Here is a 27,468-nt window from a genome sequence, read left to right on the forward strand (position 1 = left end):
TATAATATCCTTTTTTTAAACTAGATTCTTCTCTGTACAAATACATACGTAGATACACACTGGGCAAACCAATCCTTTTTTCAGAATAAATCTATATTATCTATTTACAATATATCCAATATATTCTGTGGTGCAAAAGGTACAAGATATGTTCGGTGTGTCTCAGTTGGATGATTTGCAATCTAATGTACAAACTGGCTCAAGCTCGAACCATTGACACTGGACAGCGAACCGGAGGATGAAATCAATAAATATTCCATGTTATACCATCTTCAGTTTCCCCCCTAATTAACATTCAGCATAAGAATGCAACTCTGCTTATATAACTTTCAGTGTGCAAGGAAAAATATAATTTGTGAGAGGGGGGTGATGTTTTTGTAAGGGGACTTTTGTCTACCCTTTGTGGAGCAAATCATATCAATTTTTAAACTAAAGCTAGGAGTTTTCTGTGCACAAATATTGCCTAAATTCAAAGGTAACAACATTATTCACACTAGGTAACCCATTAGAAGTAAATATACAGCAGGAGAAAGGCTTCATCTGGCTATTAAAGCCTGGTTTTGGATTGATTACCAGCCCTACTCCCAGCTGCCCATGAGTAAGCAGACTGAACACGATACACAAGCACGCTGCTCTCAGTAGAACTCAGAGATTTCATGTTACAGTCAGGCAAATCATTTCCTGAGCTCTGTGAGAGCAAAATGCCACAGAATCAGGGCAGTCACACACTATTGTGAAGATATCTGCTCACACAAGTTTAGCAAAACACACAACAATGAAGCACAGAAAAATATGATTGTCATCAGGATGTGGTTTTAGGATAGTTTAGTGAGTAGCAACATCCTTGCTTACTGCACTTTACTGCACATGACAGGGTAGAGATGCTAGAGCAATATACCTTTTTCTTGGCCTTCTGCCTCACAAACTGATTATCTGTTCCCTAGAAGATGAAGGAAACAAATAAGCTGGTACTCTCGTTTCTTCACATTATGCAGAGATGAGGGGAAAAAAAGATTGCAGTGAGAGAAGCTAGAATAGCTCTGCTGAAATGATTTTTTACCGAGAGACTGTCTAATACTGGAAACCTGGACCAAACAAAGAGGTGCAAACTTAATATCAATATCCTGAAAGAGAACAAAACAAAAAACTGAGTTTTGTTCTTCATATTTGAAGCGATCCGTTGTCCTTTTAGGACTGCCATAGTTTGCTTTTTCTGACAATGCCCCTTGGTTTCACAGTCATAGCTCACAGACACATTTGTTGGAAAGGTGACATTTAAAAAGCAAAGTCACAAGATCTCTTAAGAGTGTGAAATCTAGACAGACGACACCATCAGCTACCGGTTGACATGTTGGAGACAAAAGAAAGAAGAGAAGTTGTCTTTCGGAAATGGCATCAAGACTGCTCCAAGTTCAAAAACAACACCACTCAAGACTATGAATAGATTCTTGTTGGTTTCCTTTTCCTTTGTCCTTTTATTCGCCTCATGCAGTATATTCCGCAGTTTTTTTTTTTTAGCAAGCCTTTAATCTTACCATTGAAAGTGAGTCGACTAGTGCTCCAGCATGTGTGTGTTGCTGAATGTGAGTGTGAGGCTCGTGTCTGGCCCCCAAGGTTTGGAGAGTAGCCGTCGACTCAGACGATGCTGCGGGATCCGCTGGAGTTGCGCCTACGGGTGAGAGGCAGGGTGTGGTGGAAGGGCATGGGTGAGTCAGGGGGACAGAACTGGTGGGGGTGGTTGTAAGGTGGAGGGGGAGGCGGCAGAGGAGGCTGAGGGCCATCCCCCTCTCTGACGTGCACAGGTGTGGACATGGCCGACTGGATGAGCTGATGGGTAGCCGGACCTTGGCTGAGGAAGGCCTCCATCCGCCCTCGCCCGCTCTGGTCCACGACAATCACCTTGACGATCTGCTGGCATTGGATTAGTGTTTCTGGGCGAAGCTCTCCGGGCTGGATGGAGCTGAGCAGGGCGGGTGGGGCAGCCAGGGCCAGAGGCGTGGACTCAATGCTGGGCTGGCTCAGTTGATAGGTCTGCAGCCTGTTGTGAATTGACACCTAGTTTAGGAACAGTCAGAGAACGCATGAGGAGTTACCAGCCTGAACGCAGCCTCTACGCAGCCCTCTGGTGTGTTACGCACATGGGCATGCAGGCATGCAGGTAGGTAGTGTGCAGAGCGAGCACATGCAATACACACACACACACTCTCACTCTTTCTCTCTCAATCATGTTTTTACACACACCAGCCCAGAAAGAGAAAAGGTAGCAGGGTAAGAAGAGTATTGGTTAAGAGATCATGGTGGAAACGTTTTGGATAAAGAGTGTGTGTGTGTGTGTGTGTGTGTGTGTGTGTGTGTGTGTGTGTGTGTGTGTGTGTGTGTGTGTGTGTGTGTGTGCAAATATGGTCAATGAGTGGCAGAATGAGAGGCTTAAGGTCAAAAGGAGTGTCAGGAGAGGAGAGAGGTGACACCGAGGGCGGGGTGTCTCCCTAACACACTCACTTACAACTCTGAAGGACTGACTGAGAGGCAGGAGAGAGAGGAAAGAATGGGCAACGGAATAGAAACAGAAAGGAAACAGCGAAAGAGGAAAACAGCCTCTATCACTATGCTTAGTTAAAGGAAGGGGCTGTTTCTTACGGACACACACCCACCCACACATATTCCACAGACTGATAACAGTATCAAGCTTATCTGGCTTTGTAGATGGTATTCTAGGAGCCAGCCAGGCTTATGGTGGCTCGCAAAGGCTTATACAGTAAGACTGGCAAACAGCAGCTGATGAAAGACGGGATGCTGAACAGCAAGCAGAGTGGCTGCTGATCCACTCATGAGGCACAGAAAGAGACTGTTTGTAGCGCCACTACAGCACACTCCTCTCAGCGGCCTTTGTATCATTGGCTGCATAGTGGGGCTGTGCCTCAGGCGGAGCTCTTTTAAAAGCGAAGCATAAAGCGAACTTTCTTTTCTGGATGAGGCGCAGTCCTTATTTAACCGCACGCACGCACGCAAACACACACACACACACACACACACACACACACACACACACACACACACACACACACACACTCAAATACAAAACCACACCCACAGAGCAGGGGAAGCAGGCACTTACCTGAGGGAGGCAGGAGTGGTTTTTGCACTTACCTCTACTGTGTTGTTGTTGCCGGTTTTATCATAAGGATCCTGTTGGCCTGTGGGAGTAACAGGTCTATTTGTAAGTCAACAGGCAGATTTGCGCTTCATATACAGAATGTTATAAACAGAGAAATAGTTCTTCACGTACGGGGAATCATTTGTTTATCAGGGCAGTTCAACATTTCAAAGATATGCTTATTCGCTTTATTTCTGAGAGTGAGATGATAAGATGGACACCGCTCTCATTGTAGAAGAAACATCTCTAAAGCTAAAGGTTTTGGTTAAAGAAAGAGTTTGGGAAATACACTCATTTGCTTTTTTTGGGGTGAGTGAAACAAGAAGATCAATACCTCTCTCATGTTTGTCCAGTAAATATAGAACTGGAGCCAGCATCTTAGCTTAGCATAAAGAGAAAAAAAAGGGGAAACAGCTAGCCTGGCTCTGTCAAAGACTACAAAATCTACCTGCCAGCACCTTTAAAGCTCATAAATGTAGCTTGTGAGTTTAATCCATACAAAAATCTGTGCACAAAGAGAAATGCAAAAAATCTACGATTGAAGGTTTAAGGGGAAGTTATTTTCTGGAACTAAGTAGCCTTTTATTAATAGAAATGTGACAATTACATAAACTTCCGTCTTCCATGAATTTGTCCTATTTTCTACATTGCCTTGAGTAATATATGCATTGCTATGAGTAATGTATGCAGTGTTGTGCATTTTATGCCGCACGAGCAAAACTAGCACCTGAGGGGGAGCCGTGTCCTGTGTGTGTGTCCACTTGCCCGCCATTGGTGTGTATGCCGTGCGGCAGGATGCCTTGTTGCCTCTCCAATTCCCCTACAACACAAAAAAAAGATTGAAACCAGCTATATACAGTAGTGTGTCTTTGTTTGCATTTGCATATGTTGAGGTGTGTGTGCTTCACTTACACTGGATGTGTATCTGCTCCATCTCGTTGACCTCTGTTATAGCCTCTCTGAGCTCCTCTGCAAACTTCCTGAGTTCATCTCCACTCGGGGAGCAGAAACTCACCAGCTGCTTCTTCTCTGAGGTAAACGGGCTCAGCATCGTGATGCCATGGGCATAGTCTGATGAGAAACCCCATCAATGTGTCAAAGAGAAAAAGAAAGCGCTTTCACCATTACTTTGATCGTGAAAATGGATGCAGGATTTTCAAAACACTTCAGTTTCTATTCCACAAAATGATGTAAATTACCTGATGTGTTTCTGTTGGCAGCAATGGCTTTTTGAAGATTGCAACTAAGGGTTTGAAGAAATATAAGGAAGCTCCTTCGTACTGGAGATCAGTAGTTTTATGTTTTACTTTGTACAGAATTATTTAATTAGCCCTACCTTTCATGTTCTGCCATCATCAGGTCTATTTTTTTTTTATGTGTCCAATTACTGAATTAGGAAGAAATTATTGCAAAACTACTGCCATTCACATCAGCCTCAGCTTTACTTATTACCAAATAATAAGCATGCTAACATGGTTAATAGACGCTAAACATCAACATGTTACTGTATCGTTATTATGCTCATGGTACTGTAGCACTTTAATGTTAACATTTAGATAAAAAAAAATACTTTGCCTGAATACAGTCTGACAGAGCCACCTCTATTCAGTTACCTACATCATAAACCTGGACAGGGAAGTGAAAAGACCATTTGTTTCCATACAGCTTACCAACTTGTATATAGAGATATAGAGGGTTCTCCACATTTGTGGTACCCATTACAGATTCAGTTATATTAAAACATTATTTAACCATAAGCACTGATAACGCTGTCATGACCCCATGCACTATTAGCAACATAAGCTGCTAGCCACCGGCTCAGTTGTCCCCATGTTGAGAGCTGTGTGGAGGCAATCCTTCAATTAATATGTATAGTAAATATATGCAAAGATTAACAATTTCATTCAACCTTTTCTACTGAACAGGCTCTGGTTTATAACTGTAATGAGCTGTGATGGACTACATGGTTATCACTACATACAAATTCTGCATTCACATGCATACTTTTATTGGTTTAAAATTAGCTTTTAAACTGGCTTCTTGTTAAACAAATATTGTTGCACACGTCGTTTCTCAACTCCAACTCCAGTCTCGCATCTCAAGTTGCTAATCGGACTCTAAACAATGAGCTGCGCACAGAAAGGAAGTCTTGGCCCGGAGATCCGCCGGCTGAGCTCAGCATTTTCCAGCACTAAGGTCGAACTATACTAAAAAAAAATGCAGCAGAGTAAAAAAGCTTCTTACATTCATTGCTGAAGAGGTGAAACTGCATTCCCAGAAGACCCATCGCTTTACAGAAGGTGTATGAGGCTGAGCTTTTCTTCTTGGGACACAGCTTCAGGATCTACAGTAGGGACACAGGGCACACAGCATGGTGGAATTCACATTATTTCTGATTATGTATGAACTATCAATAAAATGTGGTTTCAGTTATTGTAGCGAGTCACTGAATAAAGGTTCCTCACCAGCAGCAGGTCATTGAAGAGGAAGACCTCTCTCTGGAGCTGGGACAGTTTCTGTTTATGAGGCTTGTTGGCGTCGGGTACCTCAAACAAACGACAGCAGCACACCAGACGTCTGTGCGGCACAGCGAGGATCTACAGAGGCCAAGTTAAAGAGACGGAGATGACAGATAGTACAAAGGACAGGCTGCTGTGAAATAATACATGACACGAGAAAAAGCGACAGAACAAACAAGTACAGGCAGAACGTCGAAATGAGAAATACTAAAGGGATGACTTGCACACAAAGATGGATATCACTCACAGTTTTGAGGCCCAGGATGGACTGCTCCACACGGCTCACATAGGTGACATGGTCCTCGTTGGAGCGGAGCTCTCTTTGTTGGATCCTCTCATAAATGCCTGCGACCATCTCTCTGGGGATGTCTGCTCCATCATCCACACCTGAGGGAACAATGATCCAGAAAAAGTAGCAGTGGTCACTATCAAGGTAAGAAGTACTCTGTAAGCCTCCCACCGCCCTTAGTTACTGTTGCTACGCTGTCAAGCTTTCTATTTGCGCGCGGCACATGCAGTTTACAGTGATATCAGCAAAGATCTATAAAAACAACTGGTACTTGACCTCAGACAGCCACATTGATTTTATTAACCGAAGCTAGACAGTTAATTATGCAAACCTAACTTAAGTTAGCATAATTAACTTAACTGTTTTAAATTTCCCCGCTGTGGGACTATTAAAGGATTCTCTTATCTTAACATTAGCCCCATCATGAGTTGCTTGAAACAGCCATCTTTGGCTGACTTTTAAATATTTCCAGCTGCCATGTTTGACAACAATCGTGGATATTTGACAAACACTCCCTCCGGATCATGCAATGTCTTCTTCACCCACAGATGTATTCACCCAGTGTTGGCAGTAGGAGGATGGTTAGCTCACCTGCCCACCCTCGAGGTTAAAGGCTGGGAGTTGGTTTAGGGACCATCAATAAATTACTGTTTTCATGCTCACCTGCCTTCATGCTGTTTTGTCCATTTTAGTGAAAATTATGATTTATGTGGTCTCATGTAATCTTATTTGTTATTCATTTATTGTGCACAAATATTTTAATTCAAAACAATGGCCCTTTTTTCAAAAGCTCCCATATACACTATGACCAAATTTACTCCAAAGCAGCGCCAAAACTATTAAATTAAACATTCAATTAACATTTATTTTATGAATGATTTTATTATTCACAGATGTTGATAATAAAATTTCACTGTGCGGATAGGGAAGATTAGTAGCAGCCACAGTGGAAGTTGATAGGGATCAAAGTTATACACTTAATGAACATTGAATTTGAAACTGACTGTGTGGCCTCATATCATTTTTTAAAAAGATGTAATTAGTTGTTTAGCATTGAGGGTTTTGTAGCTTTTATCACAGTATGTGTGCTGTCATTGTGTCCCTGTAGTTGATATAATCGCTGTTGAGCAGCACAGACTCACTACAGATTGTCACTTAAGGAGAAACCTTTTCAGCTCACAAATTAAAACTGAGTTGCACGATATCATATGAAAAGAGATATTTTCATTTATTTATGGTGGGTTTTTTTATTTATTCTTTTTCATTTACTGAAGGTACAGATAAAAGTCCTACTTCTTGTCTTTAAGTTCTTATTGCCGTAAATGTATGTATCTGTTCAACCACTGAACAGAGAACTTGTTTAGAGCCTCAGGTGATGAGATGCCTCTTGAAACCCAAGCTCATATCGTGAAAATCTAAGGCTAAGTGAGCCTTAATTAAATGGGTCAATGCCACGGCCGCTGGAGCAGAGCTCTGAGTTAAGGATATCAGGAATCTCCTCCTGCACAGCTGATGGTTTTCTTGATGGTAGCGAGCGGAGGCAAGCACCCGCCGCCTCTTTGAGTAATTTACTTCACTTCAAGAGGCTGTCACTCAAAAGACTGATTGTAAGGTTGATAAGAGAGTGCTTGTAGTAAAACTTTGACTTTCCCTGCCCTCTGCTTTTTTTTTGTCCTCCTTTTCATTCTGGCATATTTCTCAGATGGATCTCAACATGATGTATAGTAAAAGGTTTGAAATGTGCATGTATGTTTACATGTGGTTACTATATATAACCCATGTCAAACTCTCTGCTCATAAAACCACCATGTCTGCAAGTCATTTTACCACCTCTGTCCACCGGGTCTGTGCACACTCCCTTCGATGACACACGCACACAGCCTCTATATAAAGAAACACTTTATCTCCGTCAAACATGGATTTGGAAACACTTACCTCTTAGGTTGCGTATGAAGTCATCAAGGCCCATTTTGCGCTGGGGTTTGATGTTCGGCGAGTACATGTCAGTGTTGAGGAGGACCACAGCAAAGGCCAGGATGAAAATGGTGTCTGGGTTGTGAAACTGCTGCACCACATCAGGATTACACATACAGTACCTCTGGCTGTGGAGGGGGAATAGGACAACAAAGTTACACTTACATCTTCAGTGTGACATTTCTCTATCACGTCTTGATCTGGATTCTAGGTCATTATACCACTATCATAGACCCCAAAAATTTGATTTTGTAGTTAAGACACAGCAAGTGCAACTCCCAGTTATTCATTCATATCCTGAAACGTTTATTCTTTTTACATGGATAACAACATGTACTAGCTGAAATTTCTTCTCGGGTGCAATACAAAGATATCAGTTATGGCACAAACTAAATAAGATTGTAAAGTATTTGCCAGCATACCACAAGTTTGGCGTATAATACAACCCTATTCAGTACATACATACAGACATGTATGGGGCAACTTTCCAGCAACACAAAGGTAAATAAACCACATCAACTAAGTGATTATGTTATTACACTGAGGACCATGTTTTAGGAAACTGTAGGATTTTACTAAAATCACAGACCCAGTTGGCACTCAAACTAATGCACTCTCATAAAGTCTTACAATAAATCACACCTTTGTGAAGCTTCTAACATTGATATGATCTAATATGCTGTTAAATTGTATTGCTTAATACTAAGAAGTGTTTCTAATAATTTTTCCACCTAATTTATAATCAATGACTTTGTTATCGTGCCCAACTGAATCCCCAAATCCCAAAATGTCCCCTCAACTCAAACTAACAGAATCAGGGATTGCATCGTTAAGGACGATCAGTGCAAATTGATCCGATTTTTTTTTTAATTGCTTATTCGTGCTGTGAGATGGACGTATTCAGACTGATTTTAAGGACGATACCTCACCATATAAGCTGCAGCCATTTTTTAATCTGACTGACTGACTGACTCAAAGACTGACTGACTGTTACTTCTATTCAGATGTGAGGAGCACTGTACCATGAGGCCATGAGACTGACAGGAGACAGGAGACATTTGACAAAATGGCCCTGCCCTAGGTGAGGTAACGCTGCCCAGTCTGCATTGGAGCCAGAGATGCCATATTTGGACTTCATTTGCTCCATCACTGCCCACAGGCTTCACAAACTCTCACTTGCAACCCCTCCTTCCCCCACAGCTCCCTCCCCTATCTTTCTTACTGTCACTTACACTTACACAGTGGGCCATTTCAGTGGTGGGAGGCTTTTATCTCTGCAGCCAGGCAGAATGCAGACATGGAGAGGGCTGCTCTGCTCCAGAGAACTATGTACTTGTCAAAGCATATGCAAGCGAGAGGCCACTTCTGAGACCTGCAACCAGAAAGCCTTTTCCCAGACCCAATACAAGATCTAAGACCAGAGTGATCATAGGGTATCAATTGACTGCAGCCCAGTTCAGAAGCAATGGCTGTGTGAGGGAGAATAGATCCTGCACAGCAAAAAACACTGCTACAGATATAATATGCACATACAGAGGCACAAACGAGCCTCCTGATCTGCCATCTTGATGTAATTCTGCAGCAAATTCATCAAAGACTGAAAGCAAGGCAGGATCTACTGTGTGAGTGTGTATGTGATAGCAAATAGACATGTGCATGGATGAGGAGTGCATATGTGAGCAAACAGTTTGAGTGAATAAATAAAGCTGTGGTTAGGCCTATGCATTTGTGTGTTTGTGCTTCATTCCCACATTTTCAAGCACGGATCTCCGTCTTATGTAACCGGTTAATTCAAACACTAGCTCCCGATCTCTTATCTTCATATCTGTATATGAATGTTGCATGCCAGCTGGCACAAACACCGCTTCATATAAAAGCACTACTCACGACAAGAGTACAACGGCTTCAAACAGATGACATAACAAGTGTTACGTAACAGACATGGCATCGGATGTCTGGCTGTCCCGATAAAAGCCCAATGTTTCTGACCCATACTCACAGTTCCCTGCTACAGAGAGTGTGGTCTCAGATCGCAGATGAATTTGTAATCTGCACCCAGAGGCTCAGCACGCATGATTGAGTGAGTTGTGATTAACTGATGACCTCGGTGGGTGTTCTGATTGGCCCTCAAATCAGAAGCAGAGAGGCGATGTGTCATGAATGCTCGTTTTCCTCTCTTCCTTCACCACTTTGTGCCTTTGGTAAGAACCCACTTTGCTTAATAGACAGGGCTGATGATCTATGTTTCACCGTAGATCAAAACCAAGAAATATTTCTAATAATTATTGCTTATGTATCTACAGCCTGCTATAGCTATTAAAACACATCAATTGGCCACACATTTGCACTGAGTAATGTGATCCCCCATTATGATGGACCTGGAGTTTATTTTGAGTCAATCCTACATAATCCGTCTTGCTGCTGTAAATACTCACTAGAGCACAAAATTAGTATTAATCCGCGGCTGAAAATAGTCCTCAAAATACATGCTTTTTATTCCTGACACAGTAATGTTTGATAAAAACTACAGTGCCCAGCTGTTTTATGACAGTCAAAAAAAAAACTATGAATTTGTGCCACGCTAGTTTGTGTATCTTGCAATGGCCATGTTGATCTGAGGGGCCAGTTCACCACTTTGGTCTAGGTTGAAATGTCTTTACTACTGGATTGGTCAGACATTCATGTCCCCCTCATGGTGAATTTAATAACTTTTGTCAACCTCTGACTTTTCATAGTACCATAATCAGATCAAAATTAAAATCTGTCCAAAAACTGTCCTGACTGTAGGCTCTTAGTCTTAAAGGTTTAAGTCTTTAGTAGGAACCAATGGGCTTGGGGCCAAGTGCCACAGACAGACAGTTGGGAAGCACTGAGAAAACGACTTATAAATGGTTAGCTTTGCATTTTTTCATGGGATTTGTTCATCAAAATGTTTTCAATAATAATAAAATAATGCCAACATAAAATCTAAGTCAGCAGACCACAAAAAGACAGACTCAAAGTCAGCAGTTCAGACGAACAAAGTCCACACACTGTGGATACAGAAATGTGTTGAAAGTCAGTTCAGTGCAGTGCATTTTCTATGGTAACATTGAATTATACAAGCAACTTAGTGCATTTTAGAAGGACATCTTGGTTAGTGAGTTTAAAGGGGCAGTGGCTCAACTCATGGTGGGGACATTGTGGATAATCCTCAGGCAAAGAGCAGCACATCAGCAAAGGTAGATTAAATGTATACGACATTGCAACCAATTACTCCAAAACAGAAAACAATGATGGTCATTTCTATTGCATTTTTAGTCCTGGGAGCAATCTTTGGATATTGCCAGGACATTTCAAGGGCAGTGTCAGCCTGAGGATAAGGAGACAATTTGCAGCTCCTATTTGTCTGGTCACTTCTGTCTGTTTTTACCTCAAAGAGCTTTCAGTCAGAAGTTAAAATTGCATCATAAAAACCTGTTTCTGTCCAGGAGTTTGTTAGAGGCAAAGCTGGACAGTCCACTTAAAGACACAAAGGGAGTGTGCGAGCTACAGTTAGTCTCTCAAGGTCCTCCTGGTATTAAAATTACTTTTTTTCAGATGGCTCATACATTTTAGTGACTGGAAGGCAAGACACATTGAGCAGAAAACCAGCTAAAACCCCATGAGTACCAAACATGCACTTTCACATATTCATGTTTGATTTTGGATGAAAATGGCCTCGCAACTGTCATGCACATACAAACAGTAGAGCCTGAAGTTTTGGATAGAAAGTGCCATCCAGGGGAGAAAGATGTGAAATGGAGCATGTATTTTTTCTTCAACTGATTGCCTGCAGCTCAGATCACAGCTATGATTGTCTTACAATCAAACAGTGCTGAGTTAAGTCAAAGGTTAAAGCCAATCAGTGTAATTTGTTAATGATACACATCTTTGGTTTAATCAGAGCCTGCCACAGTGAGCTGGCAGAACAAGTTAAACACTAAACAGTTGCCTTATTAGTATGCCTTTCTGGATACGTGTGTTACCCCAAGGCTGCGAGATGAGATTTTTTATTTTATTGCAAAATATGTGAGCTTGGTTACATGTGTTGCATAAGTGGCCAAAGGCAAAAGTTCTATTCATTTCAAAAGGTTCAGAGTGCCCTTACCGGCCTCGCTAAGTCATGTGATGGACCGTTGTTGTGTTGAACTGTGTTAAAAGATGAGTTAGTCAGCGAGGTCTGGTTGTAAGCGAGTTGACAGTCTCACCTAAAGGCTTCAATGAGTCTCTCCACTTTCTGTGCTTCTCCCTGGACACGAACGTGAGCCTGGAACTTTCTGAGGGCTTCGTCGAGCTCCATGCCTGAGAAATCCATCTCATCCACAACACAACTACAAAGGGACAGACAGAGATAGAGGAGAGAGAGATTGGGTTTAGTTGCAGTGTGTCACTTTAATGAGAAGGTGAGTGAGCGACTGTGTGCAAGTGTGTGCGTGTGCAGCAAACTATGGGTAACCAAGTGCTGATGGCAAATCTTCCTCTTACACTCATACCTCCATTACCGAACCACTGACCTGGAAGACGCACATAGAGGCAACATGTTTGCACACGCACACACTTTGTGCGAACATCAATAGGGAAGACAGGGTCTGATGACAGTGGGAGATAAGAGAGAAGGAAAGAGAGGGATGAGAGGGCGAAATAATGAAATGCAAAGAGCGAGGGGGCAAGAGAGAGGTACATGAAAGGCTGAGGGCAGGCTGAAGCAATGGAAGGAGTGCGTGTGCATTTATGTGCACATGCTTGTTTGTGTCTATTCATGTGTGTCTATGTATCTGAGTGAAAGAAAGCGAGGGTGTGTGCCTGAGTGTGTGTGTGTGTGTGTGTGTGTGTGTGTTCAGTGCAGTGACCTATTTCTACAGTCTCTGCAACAACCTAAGCAAAAAGCCTCTCTATCGTGGATCTCTGTCTACACTGGTTGGATGCAAAAAGGGTGAGTGTGAAGGCATTAAGTAAATGCGTGTTTTCATGGATGTGCTGCATTTATGCATGCAAGTGCTGGATGACAAGTGTGTGTGTGTGTGTGTGTGTGTGTGTGTGTGTGTGTGTGTGTGTGTGTGTGTGTGTGTGTGTGTGTGTGTGTGTGTGTGTGTGTGTGTGTGTGTATGTGTGTATGTGTGTTTTTTATCATATGTGAATGTCTGGTTTGGTTCCAATAGCTTGTTCTATTTTAGATATTTCGAAATACCTGAATCCATTAAAGTCAGAGTCAAACAAGTCTCTTATTTAATCTTTTATGTCCTCTCTTTTTTTTAGTGGTAAAGAGCAACATCCATTCAAAGTTCATTCATGATCCTGGTACTGTCTAGATACAATTGAAAGCCCCATAACCGCTAATAAATGGACCTTGGGGTGGGAGTTTTATGTTAACTGCTCCTTAAAGGTCCTGAAGGAAATTTGACCATTAACTTTGATCATCTCTAAAATAGTGGCAATGAGTCAAAGTCAACTTGCTGATAAGGACCATGTCATGTGGTGGAAAACCTTCAGAACAGCTATTAAAATTGACCTTGAGTTGTGATTGTTACTTCATTCTGAGGTCAAAATGACGCCCTGCTTCATTTAATTAAGAAGCAATTAAGGTTTTGAACTTCAAAACAAGTAATCAATTATACAATTACTATAACTAAAAAAACAAATAGATTCAATAGGGAATTCAAAGGAATTTGAATTTGATGAGGGATTCGTAACAGGAAACCCAACCAAGTATATGTCTGTGTGTGATGAGTACATGTATAAATAAGCAGGACTCACTCAAGGACATCTCTGTTGAATTGCAGTTTGCTGTTCCCCAAGAACTCTCCAATCATCTGTCTGCTCAGGCCCTTCCTCTGCAGCAGGAAATGAGCCACTCCAATGGCAGTGTCCGGGACGAAACCACGCGTGATCAGGAAGTGGATGCCTCTCTCTGGGTTCCTAAGTGCAGATAGCCAGCAGCAAAAAAGCAGATAGTGTTAAGAGTTAAACACTGTGTGTGTAATGTATTTGTGCGTTCAAGCAGATAGGTGTGTCGGCCTGAGTGAGAAAAAAAATTTGTAACACTGCATATTACAGAAAGGGTGCTTAATGTGTATGAAAGGAAGTGGATGTGTGTGGAGGAGGAAGCACAAAGAGAAAAGAAGAGGGCATTCAAGCGTAAAGGCTGTTAGCTCTGGACTTCTGGATCAGACCCACTGTCACTGATGCATATGAGTTCATTTACTTTAATTTGTATTAACTAATAATAAGTACAGGCCAAACGTGGGCTCTATTTATAGAAACTGAGAGGCTCTCACATTATTCATGACCTCCTTGACTGCCTCTCCTCTTCAACCGCATTTGCCCTATCTCTCTCTTTCTCTCTTCGTCCCTCGCCCTCACCATCCTCTCAATCTCATTTTTTGTGTTGACATCACAAGATGCCACTGAACACGCAGCTCCTCCAAACAATCACAAACACTAATGAGCAGCTGCTAAGAGCAGTTCTGCAGGGCTGTTGGAGATTTGTTAGACACAAACAGTAATAAGTGTACTTTGAACCCTTAGCCAGAGGGTGCAAAAATATTTCACTGAGTGTATCAGTGTGTATGTGTGTCGCCGGCCCACTCACACATTGAAGAGGTTGAGTCCTATGCGGTAGAGGCGTTTGCGGTGTGTGTCTGTGGATAGAGTTGGCGAGCGGCAGGAGGCTGGATCCTGGCAGCGGTCCCTGGGCAGAGAGACGACCAGGGCCTGCAGGGCCTCTGGGCTCGGACCCCCAGGGATCTGCTGAGGATGAGTGTAGTGGTACTGCTGGTACTGGGTATAAATTTGAGCGGGTTGCTGGTTAGAATGGGCTGAGGTGGAGATGGAGGTGGAGGTAGAAGTGGATGTGGACCCCAGTCTGTCTGAGCCGCTCTCCCCCTCCATTCCTCCTCCTCCCAGAGCTGTCCCTGCTGAGCCCCTCCTGGATCCTGGATCAGCCATTTCCAGCTCCTCAATGGGTGGAGGTGCAGGAAACTCTGGCTCCTCTGCTAACTGGCCGTCTCCGCTTCCAGCCATCCCACTCACAGAAGTCTTCCTGCTGCCCGGCTCTCCCCCGCCTGCATTGCCCAAGGTGGTGGTGGTTGTGGTGGTGGCGGAAGAGATGGTGTAGGAGCTATTGCTGTCGATATGAACAGTGACATCCCTGAAGGCCATGAGCAACGAGCTGGCACTGCGAGGCAGACAAGCACTCTCAGCAGCTGCACGAAGGGCCCCGGGGTCCATCAGTAGCCCCTTCCCATCTCCACCTTCCGACAAGCTCCAACCCCGAAGGGCGTCATCAATTGACTGGGCCAAGGAATGAAGCTGCAAATATGATCATAGAAAAAAAAGCACTTCAAAACCAATTTAATAATGTCAAGAGACTTGATTCATGTGTGTAAGTTTCTAATACCAGAGGTGTTGCTAAACACTAGTTAAGGTAGATAAACAGTTATATTTGGCTACTGAGCAGACCATGACATTCAGACAAAACTGCCTATAAATCAAATGGGTCCAGCCGGCGTAGTGCTGTCTAAGCAGATATAAGGCCGGGTCAAGCTGCTGAGTCTTTGCTTGGGTGACTCAGCAGCTTTTGACCTGACGATGGCACTAAACAACAAGTCAGGGGATCACCATAGATCGACCCTCTGGGCAACATGAACATTTGAACACAATTTCATGGCAATCCATTAAATAGTTGAAGGGTTTTCTGTGCATCTTCCGCCAGTGTGCAGCTGAATAAGATGTTTCTCGGTTCAAGGACAGCACATTTTTCTTCCTTTGGAAGTTGTTGAGATATTTCAGCCTCGACCATAATTGTGGGCCAAATGACTGACATTACCTTTCTAAGAGCATTCCTGCTAGCCGGCTTGGCTGAAAAACTATAATGAAATCTTATTTCTTGATTATTTTTGGGGGGCAATTCTGCATCCCTACCTAATTCATCTTATGAAAGCTGTATCATGAAATAAAAACACTCACCTGTTCAGAGAAGCAGTCTTCCAGCTGTGTGAGTGTTTGTCCAGGGGTTTGAGGTCCTGTGGCAGGAGGGGGACCAGCTGCTGGGGCAGACGCAGGAGAAGGTGGCAGAGAGGTGGAGCGGCACGGGGGAGGAGGAGGAGTTTTGGAGCGTAAGGGAATCTGTCCTCCTCCAGGATGCAGACTGTAACTGTGTCTCTGGGCTGCGTTCCTGTTTCGGCCCGAAGGGCTCGGTTGGCGCAAGGAAATCCGGCGGGGCAACTTGCTCTCCGACAGAGAGTTACGGATCTTCTGGAAGTTTTTGCTGAGCTGGTACTGACGGAAGGCTGTCTGGATACGACGGGCTGCCCGCCTTGCTATGAGATGGCCGCCATATTTCTGCTCCAACTCATCTATCTGGGGATAGGAGGGGGAGTGAGTTTAAATATCAAACATGTTTACATGAAACTCACTGAAGACACTGCAAGAGTCATTGCAAAGCACACAGCAGCCACTGAAAAATATTTATTCATCCACCAGCAGGCAAATATCATGATGCCATTTTGTGTCCATGTCTACAAAAGATCAAATGAATTAGTCATGAGTCAGCACGCTCACACCTCTCTTCTTAGAAGTATCCTTCTTACTGATCTGTCCACTCTTTTAAAACCTGTGAAGGTTTATGGCATTAGAGCCAAAGTAAACATCATCTATCATCATTCAACTTCTAATAATGGCTGAAGGGCCATGGGAAGCAGGATGGATGGGCTGTGACAAAGGTGATTTTGAGAAAATGAATAGAAAAGTAAACAACCGCACAAGCCTATTTCTGTTCCGTTTGTTGGCAGCGCAGCTCAGCCCAAGACTCATCTGCTTACAGAATTTTGCCCTCCTATATTTCCAGCAAAAGTGAGACGAAGGAGGGGGAGTGGGAGGCGAGGGAAGAAGAGACAGAGAGGGAGAAAAAGGAGGACAGCCACACATTTGCCTGTGTATGTGGGTTTGGGTATGTGTGTGACTGCTCACACACGCATGGCTACAAAAAGTGCATGTGCACCCATGCACATACAGAGAAAAAAAATCACACACACACACACACACACACACACACACACACACACACACACACACACACACACACCACTGGCACAGCAGCAGCAACTGGCACAGCAGCAGCAATAGCAGTAGCAACAGCAGACCCTTCAGCAATTTGGTATGAGAAATAAAGACATCTCCAGCCGCCAGAAGCAGTTATTAGCTGTTACCATGACAACCTAGCATCTTTTGCGTTGCTGTCGCTGTGACAGTGGAATTGCTGGTGTTCTTTTTCATGTCAACACAACAGACAGAAATAGATCTGAATGGGAATCTTTTTTGTCACACAATTTCAAATGATCATCCTTCACACACATCCTCATGTTAAAACAGGTGGAGGAGTCAGCATTCACTTATGCTTAAGGGCCACACACACTCAAACACACACCTACATACCTGTTTGTTCTTATTCTCAAGGCTGATCTCGTACTCGCTGGGTCCCTCTCTCTTCGTCCCCTCCACTTCCGGTCCACCACCAGAGGATGTTCCATCCTCCAGGCTCAGCATCCGTCCACTGCAACGGAAATTAGAACAGAAAGCTATTAGTCCTCCCTACTGACCTTCACAACTCTGCCGTCATCGCTGTGGCAGGTCATCAGCTAAGCAGTGTTTGAAGAGGTTCATAAGGGTGAAGCGTGTGCAGAGTGATGTGTGGCTGTACCGGCTCGGGGCGAAGGTGACTGAGTTTATGTGTCTGGTGCTGTTTGGTCAGATTTGTGGCTCCAATGCAGGTTGCAGGAGTGAAACTCTGGATATATGACCAGGAATAGAATAACTTTTTTATAAGTTGACTTGTGCTGTGACCAAAATCATTCCCTCCTTCACTCCTTTACTATTTTCTTCATACTAAAACTTACTAGTTTAGTTTATAGTGGGACTGCAAGTAACAATGTTTTCATTGCCAATTACTCTGTCAAAAATGTTTACCACAATTTCTCAGAGCCAAAGTTGACATGGTCAAACAACTAGTTTTGGCCAAACAACAGCCCATAACTCAAATATATAACACAGAAGAAAATACCCAAATTTTGAGAAAGGAGAAAAGAGTGAATATTTAGCTTTTTTCCATTAGTAAATTACCTGAACGATTAATCAGTTATCAAAATGTTTTTGATTAAAATTATTCATTTTGTATCAAACAACCTTTTGCTGCCTGTGACTCCTTAAAACAAAGCAATATCTCCTTGTGACCCTTCGTCACAGGTTGCATGTCAATAAATTATTAGCAGTACAGTCAAAGAGTGATTTTTTCTTCTCAGGTTATTTCACTTAAATAATGAAAAAAAAAATTTTTAGGCTTGCCTGAGGAGGTAAAACTGTGTAATATTTCCAAGAAAACAAAACAAATCTCGGAGAAAAGTCTAAAAAATAAACATGGTTATGCTGGGCTGAATTTTGTTTTTCTACTGGTGTGATCTACTTGGTTTAACATATACGTAGGTCCATCTTGAGACTGGACCACTCAAGGGAGATAATTTTTAAGGGCACTTTATAGTGCATTACACTTTCCCAACAAGCTTAATTTATAGAGCAATGCTTTGATTTCACAGAGATCTTCGTTAGGCATTCTCAGTTTCACAATGCCAAAATGGTGCACTGCTCTCTTGGCAGATCCAAATGTGTTCAGCGCACTAATAACGTTTTCCACGGAAATTAGAACGGATTTTGTGTAAGAGACTCCAGAAGCTGATGTGTTTCCATGGCAATTACATAATTTGGAAAAACATTTCAGTGGAAAAACATTTCAGTGGAAGTTGTGATGAAAAGTATAAGTCTCCTACAAAGACACAATATTACTTTTTTATAACATTTTCTATGTTCTGGTGAAAGGGTTACAGTATGGAAGCACAATCAAGTCAAGTTACAGCATGTTAGCGTTCAAAAACACTGGAAGAAATGCAAGACAACCATATCCTCAAAGTCAAACATGACTCTCAGAAAAAGGAGAATATATCAAACAAATTTAACTCATAAAACAGAGAAAACTGTAGAGTCTCTCAATGTGTCCAACCCTCTTTTTAATCTCAGGTCCTGTCCACAGATGGAACAATGTTCTTTTTCATGACAGCATTATCAAAATTCTGTGAAAGCCATTTAAGGCTTACCTAAGAAAATTACTTCCATGACATAGCAGAAAATGTCCCTTTTACCGAATGTTTGGTGTGGACAACGTATGCTTTGTTCATTTTGGTAAAATTTCGAGAAAAAAAGGTGTAATGTGGCCAACTCTGGCATCAAACCGCCTCTAAAAGATACAAAACACTGCCATTCAGCACCTTTTATATAGCCGGACTGGCCTGATGTAAGCATCGAGTATGATCACACCCTAAGAGGTTTTATAACGATGTGCAATTATGAGTGTGAGTGTGCATGATGTTGTGTGCTTGTACAATCTTTCTTCCACCCAGATATTGCTTACCGTCATAATTTTTACACAAAAGGGACTAGTGCAAAACACGACTGGGGAGACTAAAAAGCCTGCTCATGGTTAAATAATGAGCGCACCACTAAAGCTCCTCTTTGTTTTCTTTGATTGCCGTTAAAGCAAATATTCTGCGTTCCCCAGCCAAGAGTCTGAGACAGGGCCAAAGAAGCCTGGTCATATCTTTAAATGAGATAAAGTTAGTGAAATAAAATTGAGAAAAAAGGGGAAGACACTGGAACTAGTGGCTGAGATAGAAATGGAGAGAGAGGAAGATATAGACAGAGAGACTGTGTTGGTGTGTGCATGCTGGAGGCTGTCTCTATCAAAACCTCTATTAAAACGCTGCCATGCCCCTGTGCAGCATCAGAATACATTAGAGTACATTAGAATACATTAGAGGATTTAAAAGCAAGAGTTGAGCTATTAATGCATCTGGACAGCAAAAGCCTCCATAATGATATGGCAGCTATACTCCCTTTCTCTCTCTCTCTCTCTCTCTCTCTCTCTCTCTCTCTCTCTCTCTCTCTCTCTCTCTCTCTCTCTCTCTCTCTCTCTCTCTCTCTCTCTCTCTCTCTCTCTCTCTCTCTCTCTCTCTCTCTCTCTCTCTCTTACTCAGACACACATGCTCACATAGCAGCAACAAACAAACCGAGCACACACTCCTGCATGTGTGACATCATGGTGCAGGAGAAATGAACATCTGTCAAATCGCATCTCTCAAGGTCCTTCAGAGATTTATAGTACTGGACGGCCAGGCCAGAAACACACACACACACACACACACACACGCACACAGGAGAGAAAATGCCCGGCAGGTTAGACTAGATGCGGATCACCTGACATCTCTTGGGAGGTTTGCGTGCTCTGATAGATTCAGTGGATGACAGTTATTGTGTAGTGGTGGTGCGAGTTTGCAGCCACCAGGCACACACAACCTCATGTGATGATAATAATGAGCTAAGAGTGTTGCACGTCTCGTCTACATCTCATCATCTCAGGTGGGTGTCCGCTGCTGCTGTGCCATTAGCTGATCCAATCAGGAATATGTGGGTGTAGATGAGGATAGTTAAGTCATCAAAGCAGAGAAAAAAGAGGGATTCCAGACAGACAGATGGTGATATTAATAAAAACAGAATGAGAGAGACACTTGATAAGAAGGGATGAGGCAGAAATAAACAAACAGATAAATAATGAGTAGTGATGCATACAGAAACAAACAACACAAGGGGTGAGATATAACAGCAGATGAGACAGACTAAGTAGATATCACTGGGGAAGAGTGGATTTAAAAGTACATAGATCAAACGATGGGAGAAATTCCGCTCGTTTTTGGAGCGTTGTACATCTAATCTTGCTCATCCAACCACCATAGAGGGAGAAGGCATGCCTTCACACACAGCACGCAATACAAAAAGAGATGAAAAAACTCATACAACAAACAAACAAGCTGCCCACACAGCAACAGACGGCAAGGTGGCTACAGTAGATCTTCAAAGTCCTATTCTCTAGTTACTATGGTAGTGGTAACCGTTGCGTCATTACTGGGTTTCCATGGGCACTTTCATAGTGCCAATATCAGTTCACACCCCGCTCTCTCTCTCTCCCTCTTTCTCCCTATATGTGAATCACCCTTGAGGCTGTAAGGTCTATAAGCTTGTTACAGAACATTTAACTCTCTCACTGCAACTCCAAGCGCCGCACGTCCAGAAATACACCGATTCACTCTGGCATGCAGTTCTGTGCACGTACTAACGAGCATGATTAAAAGCCTGAGTGTGGACATTACTCAGTTGGATGACAAACATGTATATGCAGCGATTACGTATACAGAGACAGTACGTTTTCAATGGTTGAAAGAGCATACTGTTGGAGCCAAACTGCAGAGACAAATAGTGGCATAAAAGTGTTTGTTGTGTGACTCGGTCTTACCTGGAGGAGCCAGTGGTGTCGGCCTCTGGATGTTCAGGGGCTGGGCAACAGAACTGATGCAGCACGGTCTCGCTCCTGAAGGGCAGAAAAGAGAGGGGGATAGGTTAGTAAAGGGGGGAGGAAAGAGGAGAAGCAGACAAAATTGGAAGGACAGCATGTCATACAGTTATTATTGGCCGTTGCCCGATGTTTGCCTTGTTTCCATATTCATCCTTATGTTCATTCTTAGTCCAACTTCCCAAAAGACACTGAAAAGGCTCCCATTAGACTCTTCTGGATTATTTCCATGGGTTCTGTTTACAATTTGGCACTGATCCCATGGTAAATACTCTATGTAGGTCAATTCAAGGCTGAAGACGCTCAGATCGAGTGTGAGTAGATGTTTGTGTATCTGGATGTGCTTGTCTATGCCTCCTCCCTTCCAATTAATCAGATCTGTGGTGATTTAGCAGAATTCCCAATCTGGACAGATGGTTACTCTAGCTCTGTTTCCTGCTCTGTCTCTTCTTAAATTCGCCTCTCTATTTTCTTCCTCATACATTTTACATTTACATTCATATTTTAAGCATCTTGCTGGTGCTTTTATCTGGAGCAATTTAGAGTGAAAAGGAATAATAAAAAAACAAGGAAGGACAGAAAGCAAGACACATCATGTTTAAATTGTTGCATAGATTGACCCTTTGACCTTCTGTGCAGGACACCTTCCACCACCAGTGACGTGAAGATAAAAATAATCATGACTTTAAAAAATTTATTTTTATTATCATATCTTTTGTTTAGGAGGTGTGGGTGTGAGTGGAGGTCAGTTTAGGTCACTTCACAATGAGCTAAAAGTATTCAGTTGACAGTGAGATTTTCATGGCTACGCTACAGTAAGTCTTCTGACCTGAGCTCAGCTCAGCATATTGCTCGTGACACAGACCCACAGTGACAAGCAGTCAGAGTCTGTGCGAGGCTCGGAGTGACATTCAAAGCTAAAAAAAGCTACATTTTCACGGCAACTTCCACAGACTTAAAAGGACGCTGATGTTTTAAAAAAATGTACCTCTGATCAACACTCCTCACAGTTGGTTTCTATGAATAATACTGTTTCATCTGTGTAACGCCTCTCACACCTCACATACAGAGACACATGCAAACAAACTGTACATCCATGATTCATTTGTTCACCATTTAGCAGCACTGCTGCTGTGGTTCTTGATACTGGTCCTAGAACTTAGAGATCCTCCTTGTTCCCAGGTGAGGTCTTGAGGGTTTTTTTTTATTAATAAATATGGATTCATTATTCTTGAGAAATGTACAGTACTTCTCTATTGCCATCCTTTAACACCTCACAGGGGCTTTAAAAAAACTCCTAAAAGTTATGTTTTTCGGCATACCTTTTTCTATTGTTGTGCTTTCCTGTGTGAATGTCTAAAACACCAAAGAGCCAAAGAACAAATACAATTAAATACACCACCTGTAATCAATTAGGATAATCAACATCAATCAGTCAGAATCCTTATAAAACATGCTTGTCAATGTATATTAAATGTTTGCAAAGACAAAATGTACAACAAACAATGACAACACAAGGTTACCTGCAGGTTAATATAATTCCACATTTTATTAGTCAGTTAGTTTTTCAATTTTACTTTTTACTATTTTAAACTGTACTTAAAGATTTTTCTTGTATGAGATGAATACATTTTCGTAATTTAAACTATTTGTTGAGTTAATGCATCTCTTTAATAATATCTTCTTTTATAGGTGCAAACTAATTGAAACATAAAGAAATGCAGTATAAGTGTTCACCTTCTCTGTGTTGTAGGTTTTGGGAGTCAAACGGGGGTCAAAGTGTTGTCTGATGCCTACCTGGTTGACAGAGAAGTTAGATCAAACAATACCCTTTACATCAAAATGTAAAAGCAGTGAACTTGCAGAGCCAATTCTTGTTCACCGTCAGTATAAGAGCTGAATTATTTTGCCAGCCTGATGTAAAACAGTTCAGCCCTGAGGAGGAGGCCAGGCTGCTCGGGTCTCTGAGCGCGTGCACACACTTACACATAAATACACACAAGTACACACAGTCAACGGGTCCGTCCATCTGTCTGAACCAGACACACATATAACAGCCATCCTTCTCTAACAACGCTTACAAAGAGAACAGGTGAATATTTCAACAGTACATGCCTCCTGCTGTCAGGCCATGTTCTCTGTCTCTCTCTCTATCTATCTCTCTCTCACTCTCTGTGCGCCATCCTCCCTCACACCATCCCTCTCCTCTGTCCTGTTTTGTAAGACTACTTTAAACACAATGCTTTTTCATCAGCAAGTATCCAGTAGAGAGTGTAAGGAAGGAGGAGGGTTGACAAGAAATAAGATCGGCTCCTTTTGGACTCAAAATGTTGCCAGTACATTGTGTGCACCTTCCACTGCGCTACAGGACGCCACAGCGTGTCCCTCCATTGTCCAACCTATCTTATTGTCCGCCAGCAAGAGAGATAAACTGAGGAGACAGCTCCCCCAAATGCACCCATTATATCATCTCTGGTTTGGTCTCTTCCTGTACCTGTCTTGCCATCTGTGTACTGAAACCCCTCCCTGTCCTATTCTCTCATTTCCACTTTCTCTGTTCCCCCCTCGTCTCTTTCTCCCTCCTACCCTTTTCCATGGTCTACTCCAATGCCCGCCTCAAGCTCCTTCCTCTAGACACCTACAAGGACTCCATCAAATACAACGACTGAACATGCATCCCTGTCTCTTTCTAGCTCTCTGCCTTTCTCTCTCCTGAGAATGGCTGATTACCGTTCGCTCCATGGGCTAAGTGGGGCAGATAGGAGGCTCAGCTGGAGAGAGACAGAGAATGAGTGGAGGAGAGGATCACGTCTCTCAACCCATAGGACTCATACACGTGCACTGACAAAGATGACAGTATTACAAGCACACAAACACACTCAATAGCCAGTCATACACAGCCCACAAGTCATTTATCTGCAGGGCAAAGAAAACTGGGCTCTCTGTAGGGCTAGACAACGGTTCAGATTAATACATACAGTGAAATGTAAGATGGGTAAAAAAAAGCAAGGGTGCACCCACGGATGCATCTACACAGACATATTTCACCCCAATACACACACACACACACACACACACACACACACACACACACACACACACACACACACACACACACACACACACACACACACACACACACACACATAGTTTGTAGCATATAAATATGCTGACACACACAGCAACAGGAAAATAGGAGGCGATGACAGGAAGGTGAATCCTCTAAAAATGCAAGTGAGAGCCTGAGCTCCCCCACACTTTCAAGCAAAACTACAAATTAGGTGTTAAGCTACTGGTCTTATCCAGAGCGACTTAAAATCAATGGGCAGGTGAAGATGCAAGGTTGTATTCAAGGACACACAATCAGCAACTACAGGGAAAAAGAAGGCTATTTTATAAACCACTCGCCCACAATCCGGCCTAATCAACTGGTGGATGCTGTGTTCTCCCTCAAGCTTTTGTAATAACAATTAATTTATTGTAATTTCTTCTTCACCGGTTAAACTCATTTAAATTAAGAACCAGTGGTGTTACACTGACTCCTGTCAAATAATAGCAGCTTTGCCGCAGGGTATAAGCTCTCTAGAGGGAACAACTCAGGTTCCAGGCAAGGAGAGAGCAACAGGCACACACAAACACATGAAAACCCACACACCTCTAGAGCAGGAAAAGCAATGTGTGGCAGGTGAAACATTCACTGTAGGATCAATATCAACAACTATTTTTTTCTCATAATGCATGGATCCCCTTCTGCACTTGTCTGCTCCTCTCAACTCCTGCTCTGTTATGAGTTGCTCCCATCAGTGGGGGTGGAGTCCCAGAGAGACCAATCAGGACTCCTGCTGGGAAACAACTTATGAAGTGAACATGCGTGCGAGAAAAAGAGAGAAAGATGGATTTTTTTTCTCTCATTAGGTGATGTGCTGATGTACTATGTGGCTCTAGTGCCAAGCAGGGGGTGCTGTGTGTGTGTGTGTGTGTGTGTGCGTGTGTGTGTGTGTGTGTGCGTGTTTGTATTACTGTGTGCCTCATATAACACAGCAACATCAGAGGCCTAGAGGTCCCGTGAGAGTTCAAGGATCCCGTGCAGTAATTAATAGAGGAACCAGCAGCACCGTGGACAGCGACTCGCAGTGTTTCATCCTCCACAAGTGATGCTGCTCCCGTCCCAAGCTGACAGTGACCGCTGTCCAGAGACTATGTTTTCAGAACACATACACACTACTACAGCTGTTTGTTATGTAATGATCCAGTATTCGTGATCCAGCTACTCATTTAAATAATCCACCTCTTCCTCTTCTGGTAGAGTCCTCGTATGTGTCCTCTGACACTAAGAGCTGAAATTAGACATTTTGCAAGACCCTTCTTCGTTAGCCTAATTAAACGCCTCTGATTTAGCAGGACACGCAAATTATACAGTTTTAGAAGGATGCTACTCAAAAACTATGAGGGATTCTAGACAGGATAAGAAATTGATTTATGTTATAGGTCGATACTTGAGGAGATGCAATACCACAGGATGTTTAAAAAAAAGAATAGCTTTTATAAAAGGTTTTCTTAAATACCATAGAAAAAACCTTCTGAATAGCCTGCCAGAAAGCATATATTCTCAATTGGACTATTTTGGGACAGACAGACACACACAACTGCAAACAGCCATATTCCTGACTCACTCTGAATCCCTCGCTAGGGCCAGGGATCGACAAAGGGTTGTGGGGGTCATCGGAACCAAAGAGCGGCAGCTTTGGAAACTTCCACCGTTTTCTGGGTCACTGTCAACCGGGGAAACCGTGGACGGGTCGGCCGGGACCAGCTGCATGTCCCCCGGGTCCATAGGTTGGGAAGGCGGCGACGGCTGGACCCCCGGAGTCTCCTCGACTTGTGTTGGTGCCACGGCTTGGTCTGGCAGAGACCCGGCACTGGTCTTGAGCTGGGGCTCCTGAGGGTGGTGGTGCTGATGAAAGCAGCTGGAGTCAGGGTGATGGTGGTGGTGGTGGTGGTAGGGATGCTGCTGTTGTACCCTGACGTCCCGCAGGTGCCTGTTCTCGCCGATGAGCTCGTCCACCCGCCGGTCCAGCTCCTCTATCCGGGAGCGCTGGGTCTGGATGAGACTCTGCTGGTTCTGGACGATGGTGGTGAGCTCCCGCAGGTACAGAATCGCCTGCACAGGATTTTCCAGCAGACTGGAGCTCATCATCATACCCAAGACAGGAGGAGGGAGGAGAAGCAGAAGAAAAATGAAGCCGGACTGACGGATGGAGGACAGAGGAGATGCAAAATATCCGTGAATGCGGATGAGGAGGAGGTGAGATGTTCTTCTGCTTTCCTCTCCTTGCACCGACCGAGCTAGCCTCCGCTTCTCCGGTCGTTTCCCTCCCTCCCTCTCCCTCCCTCTCTCTCTCTCTCTCTCCCTCTCTCTCTCTCTCACTGCGCTGAGTGGTGCTGATGAGAGGAGCCAGATCCAGATGTGACAGGATGGAGGAGGGGAGGAGAGGCGCTGGCAGGCAGATGCGTCATTACGCACACATGCAAGAGAAAGCTATGGAGCAAGCATGCACCCTACAGGCTGTTCAAGGAGGTTCAACATCTGAGCCATTCCCCGGTTACATTACATTACATTACATTACATTACAGTCATTTAGCAGACGCTTTTATCCAAAGCGACTTACAATAAGTGTATTCAACATAGGTATTCAAGAGAACTACTAGTCACCAGAAGTCATAAGTGCATCTCCTTTCTTAAACAAGCATCTTAAAGCATAAACCAGAGCAAAAGTATAGTGCAGAGGCAAATTAATACGAAAACAATAATTGCAACAGACTAATACGAATATAATAAGTGCTACAGACTAATACGAATATAATAAGTGCTACAAACTACTACGAATACTACTACGGTTACTGGTGGACACCACAGAACATTCAATCTGAAAGTGCATATACCTACAATTATATTTTACATATTGGATATATCACCACTTAGCAGCTCTTTTGATGGCCTCTAATGTTTCTCTTTTAGCTTTGTTTACTGATGCAATTCATAGTTCTAAGACTAAAACATTAT

General features: G+C 43.1%; 1 protein-coding gene across 1 annotated transcript; it reads right to left on the bottom strand.

Annotated features, from left to right (window-relative positions):
• Positions 1-1,635: 1,635 nt before the first annotated feature.
• Positions 1,636-26,601, bottom strand: iqsec3b (IQ motif and Sec7 domain ArfGEF 3b). Its single transcript, XM_054620658.1, has 15 exons — positions 26,078-26,601; positions 21,348-21,419; positions 17,390-17,507; positions 15,923-16,315; positions 14,547-15,265; positions 13,712-13,873; positions 12,166-12,288; positions 7,898-8,064; positions 5,921-6,060; positions 5,620-5,751; positions 5,399-5,498; positions 4,067-4,225; positions 3,882-3,974; positions 3,148-3,194; positions 1,636-2,055 (listed from the first exon to the last, which is right to left on the bottom strand). Exons 1-15 carry the CDS (start codon positions 26,599-26,601, stop codon positions 1,636-1,638), a joined length of 3,369 nt encoding a protein of 1,122 aa, XP_054476633.1.
• Positions 26,602-27,468: the final 867 nt, after the last annotated feature.

The sequence above is a fragment of the Anoplopoma fimbria genome, chromosome 19 (genome assembly GCF_027596085.1).
Source record: "Anoplopoma fimbria isolate UVic2021 breed Golden Eagle Sablefish chromosome 19, Afim_UVic_2022, whole genome shotgun sequence".
In the NCBI taxonomy this organism is placed as follows: Eukaryota; Metazoa; Chordata; class Actinopteri; order Perciformes; family Anoplopomatidae; genus Anoplopoma; species Anoplopoma fimbria.

Coding starts and splice junctions, on each gene's coding strand:
- iqsec3b (XM_054620658.1), bottom strand. CDS start 26,601: ATGATGAGCTCCAGTCTGCTGGAAAATCCTGTGCAGGCGATTCTGTAC. Junction 21,420..26,077: donor GCCCTAGCGAGGGATTCAGA/GTGAGTCAGGAA, acceptor GCCCTTCAGGAG/CGAGACCGTGCTGCATCAGT. Junction 15,266..15,922: donor AAGACTGCTTCTCTGAACAG/GTGAGTGTTTTT, acceptor TCATATTTGCAG/CTTCATTCCTTGGCCCAGTC.